We start from the raw sequence: 14,825 nt of genomic DNA on the forward strand, positions 1-14,825 counted from the left end.
TGGACCCTCACAAGGAGAAATTTCTTCCCAAACCTTGCCCTCTGCCAGTGGGAAGGCATTCTCCCCTGTCCTGGCATTCCAGGCCCTTGTCCAAAGTCCATCTCCTGCTCTCTTGGAGCCCATTTAGGTACTGCAAGGAGCTCCAAGGTCTCCCTGGATCCTTTTCTTCTCCAGTCTGACCCACACATGCATCCAGTGCCACCCCTGCCATGGCAGGGACGCCTCCCACTGTCCCAGGCTGCTCCCAGCCCTGTCCAGCCTGGCCTTGGGCACTGCCAGGGATGCAGGGGCAGCCACAGCTGCTCTGGGCACCCTGTGCCAAGGCCTGCCCACCCTCACAGGGAAGACTTTTTTCCTGATACCTAATCTCCACTTTCTTTCAGTGGGAAGCCATTCCCCCTTGTCCTGGCACTCCACATAGTCTCTCTGTATGTTCATTGTTGACTCCTTCAGGCACTGGAAGGCCACAATTAGGTCACCCCAGAGCCTTCTCTTCTCCAGGCTGAACAATCCCAATTCGCTCAGCCTTTCCTCACAGCAGCTGCTCCATCCCTTTAATCATCTCCGCGGCCTCTCTCCAGCAGCTCCATGTCCTGCCCGTGGGGCTCTGCAGGTGGGGTCTCACCTGAGCAGGGCACAGTGGCAGAACCGCCCCCCCTTGCCTGCTGCCCACGATGGGGTCTCAGCCCAGGGCAGGATTCACAGGAGGATTTTCCATTCCCATTTCTCTGTGCTGTTTCTTGGCTTTCTTTTCCAGTCACTCGGTACTGGGTTTTCCTGCAGCCCAGGTTCCCAAGCCTGGTGCCAATAGATGGGGCCCAGCTGGATTTCAAAGCTAGCATGGGGCATGAAAGGAAGAGTTTCCCAAAATAGGAAACTGGGTCAAGCAGTGAAGGAATCTCCATCAGAATCAATGAAATCAAAGTGTGCCTTGGCACCTCCAAAGGAAGCTGCGGCTGTCCCTTCCCTGGAGGTGTCCAAGGCCAGGCTGGGTGAGGCTTGGAGGAACCTGGGATGGTGGAAGGTGTCCCTGCCTATGGCAGGGGGCAGAACGAGATGAGCTTTGAGGGCTCCTCCAGCCAAACCATCCCGTGGTTCTGTGATTCCACGACCTTGCTCAGTGAGGGGAGGGATCATCACTCCATCATCACTCCAGAGCTGCCGGGACTGCTGCTTTGCTGCATCTCCAGGAACGTGTGGTTTTGTGGCAATTCAGGGTGTTAATCTCTGGGAATGAAGGTTCGAACCCTGCAGGCTTTGCTGAGCCAGGGAAATAAAGAGTGCAGAGCCCAAAGCTCCATCTGGCTGCTCCAGGGCACTGGGGCTTTAGGGAACGTTGGAGGAGGTGTTCCTGAGTATTAGGGCTGTGATGGAGGTGGTTGCCAACTCCTCCAGGACAAATCCTGCCTTTATCTCCGCTTATTTCAGTGGAGAAACCATCACACACAGCACACACACTGAGCTGGGGTGACACACTGAGGTTTTCTGCATGTTGGTGACAAAATGAATCACAAAAGTGACTCCAACCATTCATTAAGGTAATAGGTACATCCTCCAGAAGCTCAGCTTTCTGTCATCTCCTTAATCTGAGTGTCCATCTGGGAAGTTTAATGAATAGGTGCTCACCACACCATTGTTAGTTCTCCTGCTTCGAATTTGTTCCTTTATTTTGCTGAGGCAGCTGTGGAAGATAAGAATTTCTGCTCTGGGATCACCCTCCATGGGCCCTGCTGACTCCTGTCACCAGGTTCTCCTGCAATGGTGGCTTTAGAAAACAATCTTTTCCTTGATGATCCCAAGCTCTCTCATTGGCTATTCACAGTGTCTCTCTTCAACTTGGTGCCTGTTTTTTAGTCATCTGAATTTAGGTAAAGGATTCCCACGCTGGAATTGTTTTTATTTATTGGTGATCTCACCTGTGGAGTTGTTTTTGTATTGCCTGTGAGAGGCTTTGTTCTCTAACCAATACCTCTCCTTGTCCTTCTTCACTTTTAAATTCAGCAGAGATCATTTTGCTGATAAATTCTCAGCCTTCTCTGCTCTGCTGCCAGCAAACAGCATGAAATGTTTGTGCATTGTCTCCACTTCACTTTTGCTTTAAAGAAAACTCTAAAACAAAAGTTTGCAATATTAACTCTGTTACCTCAAGCACTGAGCAGCTCCTCCCTGTGGTGCTGCAGATACTGGTGTGACACACAGACAGATTTCCACACATATCGATGGGAACTAGTTGAAATTCTGAGGTTGAATTTCCCTCCTCCCACACTCCCTTTCACTCAGCTGCTGAAAGGCACCTCCAGAATCCCCAGCTGGCTCTGTGCATGAAGGAACAGCTTTTCTGATTAAAACCACCTGTGCCATAGAAGAGACAAGGCAGCTATCCGGTGAAACAGCACAGCCCTATTTCCCACTTCCACATCTGACGCACTCCCCATAGGAGATTTTTTGCCAACCTTTCCCCAAAAACTCTTCCAGTGGGCACCTTCTGCCTTTGGGGGGCTCCTTCTCTCCAGGGCTCCTTTCTGGCTGTTTTTTTTTCATCCTGACACCACCACTCTGGTCCCACCCCATTACTTAGAGCCCTTGTGGTCCCTCAGCCCTGAGCACTGGCACAAATTGTCTGAATGATGTCAAAATGCCTCATAAATTCCTGTGCAAAGGAGGAATGTTACAAAGAAAGGTGGCTGCTATGACACCTCTTTGTCTCTTCCAAAAGAGGCTCCATGTGTTCCTCCTGCGAGACACCACCTTGGTGGGGACACTTGATAGAACCATGGAATATCCTGAGTTGGAAAGGACACACCCAAATCATCAGTCCAGCCCTGACCCTGTACAAGACATGCCAAAAATCCCAAAAATTGTGTGCCTGAGAGCACTGTCCAAAGGCTCCTGGAGCTCTGGCAGACTTGTGCCCATGACCATTCCCTAGGGAACTTGTTCAGTGCCTGACCACCCTCTGCAGGTAGAACCTTTTCCCAGTATCCAGCCTGACCCTCCTGACACAGCTCCAGCTGTTCCCTGGGTCCTGTCCCTGCTCACAGAGAGCAGAGATTAGAGTTGCCCCTTGAGATGAAGATGCAGCCCCTGACGAGTCTTCCCTCAGCCTCCTCCAGGCTGACTTCATGTGGCCCCTCCAGACCCTTCCCCATCCCCACGTCCCTCCTTTGGACCCTCTCCAACATCTTCAGTTCTTCCTTATATTGTGGCACCCAAATCTGCCCCCCAAATGGAGGTGAGGCTGCCTCAGCCCAGAGCACAGCAGGACAATCCTCCTGCCTGGCCAGGCTAGGCTGGGCCTGGTGCCACCAGGAGGTGGTGTCCCTCCTGGCTGCCAGGAGGGCAGGTGCATCCTATTCCCTCAGCTTGCTCTCTGAGCAGACTGTCACAACACCCCAACACTGGTGATGGCACCACAGGGGTCACCCACAGTCCAGCAGAGGGAAGGGTGAAGTTCTGGGAAGGTTGTGCCTGGAAACACCTCAAATGCAAGCGGTACATATGGGCAGGAGTCATGGAACAGCCTGGAAGGAACCTCAGGAATTCTTTTCCATCTCTTTGCCCAAAGCAGCATAAAGGGACGGGGATGACCCAGGCTGAGGGCGAGGAGCGGCTGTGGAGCAAGGTTACTGGTTCCCAGTTTCAGACCATCATCTCTACCCCTGTCCCCACTAATCCCTGTCTGCTTTGATGTGGGAACCGAATCAAGCTGCACTTAAGAGATGGAACAGCCACCTTTGGAGAGCAGGACCAGCAAAACCAGTGGGAGGTGTCCTGGGAGCCTCATTAACCCTTTTAATGGTGACTTTGTGTCCCTTCTGCAGGGAGCCACAAAAACTGCTGAGCCTGCAGGGCGGGAAGGAGCACACCACCAGCACCAGCCCTGACAGCCCTGTTTTTCAAGGAGAGGGTCTTTAAAAGAGCTTTTCTCACTGGGACAAAGCAGACTCAGGAGGCTGTTGGATGTTTTTTTCATCCAGAATTCCAACAACAGGTTGGAAATGTCCCCAGGCTCTCCCTGTCTGCACGGGTGGCTCAGCAGGTCCCAGTTTAGTAGGTGCTTAAGCAGAATGAATTTATCTGGGCACATGTAAATCTCAAAGGTTCTAAAGTCTCATGAAAGCCACCACAGCTCAAGGAATGTTTAGGGCCAAGCAGCTCAGGGGTTTCCCCTGTAAACCTGGGTGGAAACTGTAGGTTTAAATCCAAGATGAACCTCTGAGAGAAGCGGTTTCATGTCCTCCTTGGAAGGTTGGGTCCAACACCATCTCACAACAGCCAGGACAAAGTGAGGACACATTAAAAGGTCTCAAGGAAGATGACCTGTGCATGAAAACCATTGCAAACCTTCTCTTGGGAAGCCCAAATCCCATCGGAGTCCTTGCTGCTTTGAAGTTGGTGGAACCTCCACCATGTGACTCTGAACCGGCTTTGTGAAAGCTCAGCAGCTGCAAACCACAGGTGCTGCCCTGGACTGACTTCCTCTGATGTGCAAGGCTGGGCACCTGGAAAAGCCACTTCTTAGGGACAGGAGCAGGAGCCAGAGGTTGAAGATCAGGTTTTTTGTGGAGGAACAGCCCAACAACTCTTCATACACAAGAAGGGATCTCAGGGCTTGCAGCTGGTGGAGGATGATTGTCCCATGAGCAGCATTTTCCCTGTTTTCCAACAAAACCAGGGGTTTGGAGGGTCTAGAGTCCTGAAATGTGTGTCACTCATGTGGAACAAGGCACTCCACGTTGGCTGAGCAGAGACATGGGGGATAACTGGGACCTGACCCCAGCCAGATGCAGATTTCTCACAGCTGGAAAAACTGGAAAGTTGTTGTCCTCAAGGGAAAAGGGCCACGTCTTTCTGGCCATGAAGAGGAGATGCAGTCTCTCTGTGGTTCTGCTGGGCAGCAGAGCTCGGAGCAGCAGCTGCTCCAGATCCTGCAGCTGTGCAGGGCTGAGCCACATGGAAAGCAGGACTGGAGCCTGGCTTCTCCCTCTTTTCAGCTTGCCCGTGGTTGTGGCAGCCTAAAAAAGTTCATGAAGGTCATGTCTGGACTCCCTAAGGGCTCAGTGATGCTTTGTCCTACCCGTGAACGCCCTGTCCCCAGGCAGTGCTCCATGTTTGGCTTCACACACCCAGAGTCTTCTCCAGGTATTGCACCAATGCTTTGGCTCAAAATAAAACTCATCTCCAAAATATTTCTTTTCTTTCCACTTGCATGCAAGAGGTCCCAGTGCCTGGGTTACCTTGAAGGGACATGAAGGATGTGGTGCCCAAAAGCTCATTTGATTTCTCCAGCTCTTTGTGAATGAGAGTAGTCTGGGATAGTGAAGGGTGTTTCTGGCCACAACAGGGAGTTGGAATGAGATGAGTTTTATGGTCCCTTCCAACCCAAACCATTCCATGATTCCACGACTCTATGAAAGTACATCTCATTGCAAGATGTGCATCTGTGTATACTCAGACCAACATAGCTATAACAGAACCACTACATGATTATAATTAAATATAGTAATTTCTCATTTCAACCCATTATGAGATCTGTTAAAAAAAAAAAAAAAAAGAGAAGAGCTTTCCAGGAAATACTCCAAAAATATTCTAAATATCCTGATTCTTCTTCCTGACTTCCTGTGCATTTCACATTGACAATAGCACCGAATCCTCTCAGGACCAGTTAATTTTGCCCCAGCAAATATGTAAAGATTTCTCAGGGCAAGCTCTGCAATTCCTTTTGTTTCTGTTATTAGACCCCCTTTTTAAGACAAAAAAGGAACTTTGTTTCCAAGCAAATTCAAAAATCTTTTTCAGAATTTTAATTAAGATGGGACGATGCCTTCTCATTACCAGATACTACTGAATGGATTTAAAGTCAAAAAGGTGTGTCAAGGGATGACCAGGCAAAACCTTCACTCCACCTGACATTTCTCAACCCGCTTGTAACACTTCCCTTCTTTGTTACTTCTCCTGTTCCAGTGAATCTGCCGTGTGCCCCGGTCCCATGTTTGAAATTCAGCACTTTCCCTGGGCACATAACTCAGTAACAAATCACTCTCATTTCCCAGAAATGCCTTATCTTCAATTTCAGGTATGCTAAGGGGCAGTGGAAGCCCCATTGGGCTGCGGCAAAGGTTGTCCAGAGAAGCTGTGGCTGCCCCTTCCCTGGAAGCGACCAAGGCCAAGTTGGATGAGGCTCGGAACAAGCTGGGGCAGTGGAAGGTGTCCCTGCTCAGGGCAGAGGGTGGAATGAGATGAGGTTTAAGGTCCCTCCCGAGCCAAATCAGTCCATAATTCCACGATTCTGTGAACCCCCATTCTCCCAGAGCATCCTCCCCATGACCAAACTCATCCTCGGCACCACCTCACGCGGCTCCTGCTCCATCCGTATGGAAGCCACCAGCCCCATCCTGACGGCTAGCACCCGAATTCCCTCCCAGAGCCACAGCCATCCCCACAAGAGGAAGGAATAAATGCTTACGAGAGCGCTCCCAACAACGTCAGTGCTGAGCCGGGCTGGATCCGCCTTCCCTGTCCCTGTCAGCAGCGGTCATTGCTCAAGAGCCCGCCCGGAGCTGGCCGTGGACCCTGAAAGGGGCGGCATCCCCACGACATTCTGCAGGAGGTCCTGAAATGTAATTAAACGCTGTGGTGAAACCAAACCGTAAACAAGCCATGAATAAAAACCCCTTGAATTATTTTGCTAAACTATAATTACACAATAAGGAAGCAGATTAATTAAGTAAAATATAAGTCCTGAAACAGAAGCTTGCAAGCAAAGCAGTTTATTTTAATTTCCACATTATTTCATATGAGATAGAAGTGTTTGCTGTGGGTTTAAAATGTTGGAAGCCATTCCTTGCTGCCAGGCAGACCAAACCCAGTGGATAAATTAAATTTTTGCATCTGAGGCACCTCCTGAAATGTATATAAGGAGAAGGGCTCTGCCTCAGAGGAGCTAAAGGAGATCTCCTTCTTCCAGGCCCTGCTCCTCTCTTGCTCCTCCGCGTCGCCGTCACTGCCCACCCACCCCAGCCACCATGAGCCGACAGTGCTACACCTCCGGCTCCATCCTGGGAAGACGAGGCTTTTCCTCGGCCTCCGCCGTCTGCGGCCTGGGCAGGGCCAACAGCAGCTCGGCCTCCGTCTGCCAGCCCGTGGGACGGAGGTGTGGGATCGGTGGCTTCAGCAGCCGCAGCGTCTGTGACCTGGGCCGAGGCCAGAGGATTTCCTTCGGTGGCAGCTGCCGCAGCGGCGTCTACGGCGGGGCTGGCGTCGGGCGCTGCGGCGTCGCGTACGGCGGAGGCCGCTTCGGCACCGTCGTGGGCTTTGGGAACTGTGCGAGCTTCGGGGGCCTGGGCAGCTACAGAGGCCTGGGGGATGGCGTGGCCATGGGGAGCTACGGCGGCGGCATCGGCATCGGCCTCGGCGGAGGGAGGTCCGAGGGCATTCGCGGCGTCAGCATCCACCCGGAGCTCCTCAAGCCCCTGTGCGTGGGCGTGGACCCCGAGGAGTGCCAAGTGCGGACCCACGAGAAGGAGCAGATCAAGAACCTCAACAACCAGTTTGCCTGTTTCATTGACAAGGTGAGACCCCGCTTTCCCCACCCCGTGTGTGTCCCCAGGGACAACATGGGGAGCTATTTCTCCTGGTGCCCTGGTATTTAACGTTTCTTATGAGCCATGGTGGTCCTGGCCTGGGCACCCTCTGGATTTTAGCCTTTCACCAAGACAGCACTACTAGTGTTGTACCTTTGGATGGTCACTAACCTGCTAAAGGGGTCAGGACCAGCTCCAGGGATATAGTAAATCCAAACCTGTGAGTGATGAGATGAAACTCTGAAGGATAGGAAATTTTATTTCAAGTGTATAATCTGATGTTGCTCTCACAAATCTATAAACTGCAAAGGACTTCTGCATTCTTAAAATAGTTTGTGTTTCATGAAGGTGATGTGGAAGGATGAATTTAGTTAAAATGGAAGGAACTATTTTAATTTCTTTGTCCCTTCACTCTATGAACAAAATTATTAGGTGATTTCCTAAAAAGATGTAATTTATCATTGTTTTCTTGACTACATGTAAGAGTTTTCATGGCTGTTTAGAGAGCTGTTATGGGAAAGAATTTTTCAAATAGCAAAGAAAATCTGCTCTGTCTGATCTGATCTTGATTTTCCTGGAGAGTTGTTCTGCAACCGGAAAAACTGAACCCACCCAGGAGCAGCAACTCCTGCTTCTTCCCATTTGTAAAATGACTTATTCATGACCCATCAAACTCCTAGAGAGCCCTTTAATCTAGAAGTGTAAAGGCATGATAAGTATCCACGATTGGAGTTTAAATCAGATACATCCAAATGAGGTCCTGGATGGAGTTTTTAGTGCTGAGAAAGGCTTGTTACTGCCCTGGGCCGAGGATCCAGTTCTGGGGCAGGAGTGGAGGTGACTGGCTGAGCAAGCGTTGGCTGAACCCAGGCTTGGCCTCCACACAGAATGAAGGCACTGATGTTGCTCAGCCTGAGATTCGAGTCCTGGGTGGGACCAGTTTAGCTCAGAGAAGATGCTGGTGCCACTCAACCCCCTGAGACAGCAGCACCTGACCATTTGCAATTCTGATTTGATTTTCACTTTTCCCCTTGGGAAGTACAGAAACCCTGGGACAGGAGAGCCTGACCCTCCCATCTCTTCCCTGCCCAGGTGCGGCTGCTGGAGCAGCAGAACAAGGTGCTGACCACCAAGTGGGAGCTGCTGCAGCAGTATGTGCTCCCAGCATCCCGGAGAAACTTGGAGCCTGTGTTTGAAAACTTCATCTGCAACCTGAGGAAGCAGCTGGAGTGTGTGATGGGGGAGCGAGAGCGGCTGGAGAATGAGGAGCGGTGCCTGCGGGACCTGGTGCAGGAGTTCAAGTGCAAGTAAGTCACACACAGGGAAGCTGCAGAGGAGGATGTTGCTGGCCTGGGTGGTGTCCCTGAGTGTGAATCTAAGGAAATTGCACTGGATGGATCAACAAACTGGGGCACAGGGCAAGGCACTGCAGTAGTGGGTGAATTTCCTGCACTGGAGATGGACTGGGAGTCGTTTTGAAGCCCAGTTTCCTTAGGGAGCAGGATTGGAAACCACTCTTTCTCTGCTTCCTGTGGTTTGCCATATCAAATCTCACCCACCACCTGTTCCTGTGTTTTCCCCAGTGCCATCCATTCCCACAAAACAAACAAAACCCTCAGCCAATTTTCTCCACCCCACTCTTTTACCCGCATCATGCTGGGATTCATTCTCTCTTCCCAGAGGGAATGTGGGAATTTTTTTTTTTTTTTAATCTAAGCTATAGATGCTCCTTAATATCTCCCCATGTGCTCTGCTAAGCCACAAATGAGGTCACTGGATCAACTTTCCCCAGAGTTCACCATCTGAGGTGTTTTTTCTTGCTGAGCCACTACTGAGCAGGTCCGACTCACAGAATCAGCATCTTGTGGAAGTTCTTGCAGGTCCCAATTACTGATTCATTATGCCCTGACTGTGCTCCCCACTGCACCCTGGAGTTTCACAGTTTGCTCAAGCTCCTGAACTTCCCCTGGAGCATTTTGGCCAGTCTCTCCATAAACACTCTGAGCACAGTCCTGGATGCTCTGGAAAAACATCTCACAAAGCAGAAGGGCTGGAAGCAGCAACCCAAGCCTCCAGCTTTGCATTTCTGGTGGTTTGGCTGGATTTTCTGTCCTCTGACTCCAGCCCCCAAAGCACTGGCATGGCTAAAACTGCTGAGTAAAACCCAGTGATGGGGTAAAAAACAGCAATGAAGCCAAAAAAAAAAAAAAAAAAGAAAAGATAAAAACTGAGGTGCAAATCTCATTTCCCACAGTCTGCAGTGGATGGTTGGGTGATGGAGATGGGACCCCCAGGGCTCAGCACCCCCCTGCTCTGCTTTCCTGCAGGTATGAAGATGAGATCAACAAGCGCACGGCAGCAGAGAACGAGTTCGTGGTGCTCAAGAAGGTGAGCCAGGGCCAGATAAGGGTGGGCAAACCCTGGGTTGGGGTGAGAGGGAGAAGTGGGGAGTCCTGGCACCATGGCACAGCGTGATGCCCCAAAATTGAGGCAACCCAAGGAATCTGGAGGGCCTCCCTGAGTTATTCAGCACGTGAAGCCCAAACCCACATAGTGCTAAGGGCTGGAAATAGTGGAGTTTTCTCCTAATGTAAAGAAAACATGGGATTTGCCACAGTCATTCCTTCACCTCTTTTCACCAAATTCCTTGTATCTCTCCAGGATGTGGATTGTCTCTACCTGACCAAGGAGGAGCTGGAGGTGAGGGTGGGCCTCCTGAGACAGCAGCTGGAGTTCCTGAAGTGCATCTATGCCGAGGTGAGAGCTCCTGGCCCAATCTGCTCCCTGGGCTGAGGCATCATCTCCTGCCCTCCCCACCAGAGTCTTACACCAAGAGTGCAGGGAAAAGTATCTTTTCTGAAAATCCTAGAATTGCAGCCCAAAACTTGTTGTCTTTTAGATATATTTGACAACAACGCTGTCACACCTACTTTGGGAAGGCATTATTTAGTCTTGGTTGCTACATTGCTGCTCACAAGGGGAGCGATCTTTTGCCTGAAATCTTCTCAAATTCTAATCCAAAACATCCCTGGGCTGGCCAAATGTTTCTAGCCCTTTTTTTTGTTTTTTACAGTAGTCAAAATATTTTTATGAAAATAACACTTCTGTTTATAATTCCACAATTTTTAACAAAACACACAGGGGACTCTTTGCATGGACACCTTTTTGAGCTAAACCCCCTCAGCAGGGGTCAGTGGGGCTCAAAGAATGTGAGGATTCCCAATCCAGGAAAGCACTGGCACAGCCAGGAATGCAGAAGTGGCTTGTTTCACCAGAACTCCCCACCCTCCCTTAGGGAACTGCATGCAGCCATCCCTTGTTGTGCCACCAAAACAGGTCCCAGCTGCCAGGTGTTGCTGGACACAAGTTGCAAAACTGGAAAACACCATGCTGGGAGTTCAGAGGAGAACCTCCTCCAAGCAGACCCCCTTGCTGGGGTTGCTGCTGGCCTGGCTGTGGCTGGGTGAGGGAATGGAACTGACGCTCTGGTCCTGCAGGAGAGGGCTCAGCTGGACTGTCAGCTGTGTGACACCTCTGTCATCGTGCAAATGGACAACAGCCGGGACCTGGACATGGAGGGCATCATCAAAAGCGTGGAGTGCTGCTATGAGGAGATTGCCCAGAAGAGCAAGGCCGAGGTGGAGGCTTTCTACCAAACCAGGGTGAGTATTCCACAAATTTCTGTGACAGACCATTCCTGAGACCATTCCCATCCTCCATGATGCAACTTTAACCCACCTCACGCTGTATTGGCTTCAGTTTGCTTAAGAAAGTTGTATCAAAAAACACCCCAAACACAAACCAACCTTAAAAGTGTGGTTTAAGACATTTTGGTACACACAGAGCGATCAGAGTGTTTAGAGATGTCCCCTTCATGCACTTTGAGGAGCATCATTACTTCCCAAAGGGCAAACCATAGAACCCTAAGGCTGGAAAAGACCTCCAAGATCAGCAAGTCCAGGACTCCCCTGAGACTCTCACCTGATCCGGGCTGAGGCCATGTCTGGGTGGTGTCCAGGGAACATTGACCCTGGTGCAGCTTCAGAGATTTCCAACTTCCCGGGAAGGTGGGGGGCCTGGGAAGGGGCATTTGGGTGCATTGACATAATCCCCTTCCCGTGCAACAGCTGGAGGAACTCCACAGCAGCCGGGGCAAGTTCTGTGATGACCTGAAGAACAACCAGAGTGAGATTGCTGAGCTCAACAGGATGATCCAGAAGCTGCAGTGTGAGTCGGACAATGTGAAGAAACAGGTAGGACCAAGGGATGGATCCACCTGGGAGTGCAGCTCCTCCATCAAAGGGCATTGTCCTACTGGCTCCCACCCTGTGGGGCTGCAAAGAACCCCCTGCCCCAGGTTAGGTCTATTTTAATTTCTCATCTGCTGCTCATGAACACAAAAAAGCAGATTTACTTCTCACTTTGCAAATAAGAAGTTCATGGGTTTGGCAGTACCAGAATAAGTGTTTGCTGTGAGCTCCCACCAGGCTATAGCCAACAGATCCCATTCCCTTCATCCCAAATAGCTTCGCCATCACAAATCCAGCCTAAATCTTGTCTCTCTGGCATTTCCTGGCTGAGGAAGATATGAGCAACACTGTGGAGATACCCCTTAATATCATCCTTGGCTGCCCTCTTGCCCAGAGGAATTGTGCCTGGAAGTGCCCAGGGCCAGGCTGGATGTGGTTTGGAGCAGCCCAGGCTAGTGGAGGATGTCCCTGCCCATGGCAGGAGGTGGGACTGGATGGGCTTTATCTTACTTGGCTGAAGCTTTGTGGGAATGTCCTCCTGTGGCTGTCCCCAGATCTCAGCCCTGCAGACAGCCATCTGTGATGCTGAGCAACGAGGAGACTGCGCCCTCAAGGATGCCCGGCAGAAGCTGGTTGACCTGCAGACAGCCCTGCAGCAGGCCAAGGACAAGATGGCCTGTCTGCTCAGGGACTACCAGGAGCTGCTCAATGTCAAGCTGGCCCTGGACATTGAGATTGCCACCTACAGGACGCTGCTGGAGGGAGAAGAGAGCAGGTAGGAGCAGCCCTGGATGCACCTTGTAAGGATGATCAGCAAAAGACAACGGGAGGAGAAAGAAATGCTGCACCCAGGGCTGCAGAGGGGAGCAGGGCTCAATTTCCCTCCCACCGGGTGCAGAGGGGATCACACATCCAAAAAGAGGATAGGATATTAGTATGACCATGGAATTAGGGACTCAACCCTGCAGTGCTTTGGTGGGCAAGCATCTCTCAGCAGAGAGGATATGTCAGGTTTCTAAGGAGGCAGTGGCTGGGCTCTGTTTGCTTGTGAATTTAAGGAATATGTCCCTAAATACATGTCTGACACGTTTCTTTCCTTGACAGGATATGCACCGGCAACCCTGTGAGCGTAGGTGAGTTAATGAACCCCGTCTCGATTTCCTTACAAGCTTTTTAAGTTCGCAACGCTCCTTTTGAGCCGGGTTTTGGCTGCTCCGGGCGTGACCGAGCGTGTTTCTCTCCCGCAGCCGTGGTCAGCGGCGGGGGCACGGTCGGGGAGTGCCGGTCCCTGTCTGGAATCGGAGGCAAATGCACCGTGAAGAGCGGAGGGGCCGGCGCGGGGCTGGGCATGGTCTCGTCCTTCGGCAGCGCCGGGTTCAGCACCCGCAGCGTGGATTGCGTGCCCAAGGTCGGGGCGGGATTCGGGGCCCGCAGCGCCGTCAGCTGCGTGGGGAGGGAGGTGCTCACCGGCGTGGACGGGGTGCAGTGCGCCGCCGGCATGGGCAACCTGGGCAACCTGGGCAACCTGGGCAGCGTGGTGTGCGCGGGCGTGGAGCAGTGCGGGCCCGGCGCCGTGCTGATCCCCGGGGCGCCGGGGGTCTGCGGGAACAGGTTCAGCACAGCCGTGCGCGTCGTCAGGACGAGCCGGTAGAGAGCGGCGGGCCCGAGACGGCAGATTTTATAATAACCAGCATTTCTGCAATAAAACAGTATTCCCCCTCCCTCTGACAGCCACAGGGATCACACAACCATGCGCTAGGACATCGCTCTGCCTGAACCCTTAGCCTGATAAAACCCACCCTCTCCCTGATGTCTTTCTTGGGGGAAACTCCCCCCTGCGCCCCCTGTCTCCCCAGCCAGGTGAGATTTTAATTTCAGAGACCATCCCTGTCTCCACTCATCATCTTGGCTTTTCGGTCACCCTGCCTTGCTTGACCCCTTTCCAGCAGAGACTTTTAATGCAGCTATTGCGAAAGGATGAAAAATCTGGTCATCCCAACTTCAGAGAGAGAAGCCACAATTTAATTGTCCAAGACAAAGCTGCAGCTGTAATTTACTTCTTTAATGACAGCAGAAAATCCAATTTTTCCTGTTTACAAGAGGGTTGGGAATGCTTATGCAAATTGGTCCAGGTTGCTACACTTCGTTTGGTAGAGCAGATTTTAATTACACCCCAACGAGCACCTTATATTTCTGTAGTTAAATGCATGTGTTGTTTTTCCTGTGTGCAATAGACGGAGTTAAAGCTTTTCATGTGTAAGTGAACAGAGTTATTACCCTTCGCTTACTCCAGACTTTCAGCTGTACCTTCAATAAACTCCATGCATAATTCATGCTGCACTGCCTGGGCTTTGTTTCCCTCCCTCGTATTGCAAATCATAGAAATTTCCTCAAACCTGAGTCTCCAAACGGGTGGAGTTTGGAGCTTCAAGAAGATTTTGTCTGCTCTCTTTCCTGAAGCACCTTTGCATACCTTTATTCCATCCACTGATTAGTGTGGCCACAAGGATGTCTGGAAAGGAGGCTGTTTACCATCTGTGGGTATGCAGTTTGCTTGGGATCTCTCACAATGTCTGGGATCTCTGGAGATGGAACAAAAAGGCAGCCAGGTCCCTCTTTAAGGAAATGACTGAGAACCAGCTCAGGGAGGAACAGGAAAGCAATCCCATACCACACCTGTGAAACCCTCTCACAAGAGTGGGTTGATTTTAGAAGAAGGTAAGAGCAAAGTGCAGTTCCCCAAAATGCAGCACCAGGGGCTTCTTCCTCAACTGCCACCTTCCTTAAAATATGTGAATTCACACAAAGAGCAGGGTCTGGAGATGTGGCTAGACATGCTCCTCCATCATCCCTTCCAGGGAGGGAAAACCCACTCTCACAATTTTAGGAAACTGGGATTTAGGAGAAATCACATCATCCTCTCATTTTTCTCCATGAGGTTCATAGAATCATGGAATATCCTGGCTGGGAAGGGACCCACAAGGATCATCAA

General features: G+C 51.1%; 1 protein-coding gene across 1 annotated transcript; it reads left to right on the forward strand.

Moving 5' to 3' along the window:
• The first annotated feature begins 7,025 nt into the window (after nucleotides 1-7,025).
• Nucleotides 7,026-13,484, forward strand: LOC135459176 (keratin, type II cytoskeletal 4-like). Its single transcript, XM_064734887.1, has 9 exons — nucleotides 7,026-7,571; nucleotides 8,676-8,890; nucleotides 9,911-9,971; nucleotides 10,245-10,340; nucleotides 11,081-11,245; nucleotides 11,711-11,836; nucleotides 12,388-12,608; nucleotides 12,938-12,966; nucleotides 13,081-13,484. The coding sequence occupies exons 1-9, from the start codon at nucleotides 7,026-7,028 to the stop codon at nucleotides 13,482-13,484; spliced, it is 1,863 nt and encodes a 620-aa protein (XP_064590957.1).
• Nucleotides 13,485-14,825: the final 1,341 nt, after the last annotated feature.

Source organism: Zonotrichia leucophrys, chromosome 29, assembly GCF_028769735.1.
Source record: "Zonotrichia leucophrys gambelii isolate GWCS_2022_RI chromosome 29, RI_Zleu_2.0, whole genome shotgun sequence".
Taxonomy (NCBI): domain Eukaryota; kingdom Metazoa; phylum Chordata; class Aves; order Passeriformes; family Passerellidae; genus Zonotrichia; species Zonotrichia leucophrys.

Bases quoted from the DNA above. Each gene is read 5' to 3' on its own strand.
- LOC135459176 (XM_064734887.1), top strand. From the start codon at position 7,026: ATGAGCCGACAGTGCTACACCTCCGGCTCCATCCTGGGAAGACGAGGC. The intron at 7,572-8,675 runs GTGAGACCCCGC...TTCCCTGCCCAG, and splicing joins TTGCCTGTTTCATTGACAAG to GTGCGGCTGCTGGAGCAGCA. The intron at 12,609-12,937 runs GTAGGAGCAGCC...TTTCCTTGACAG, and splicing joins CTGGAGGGAGAAGAGAGCAG to GATATGCACCGGCAACCCTG.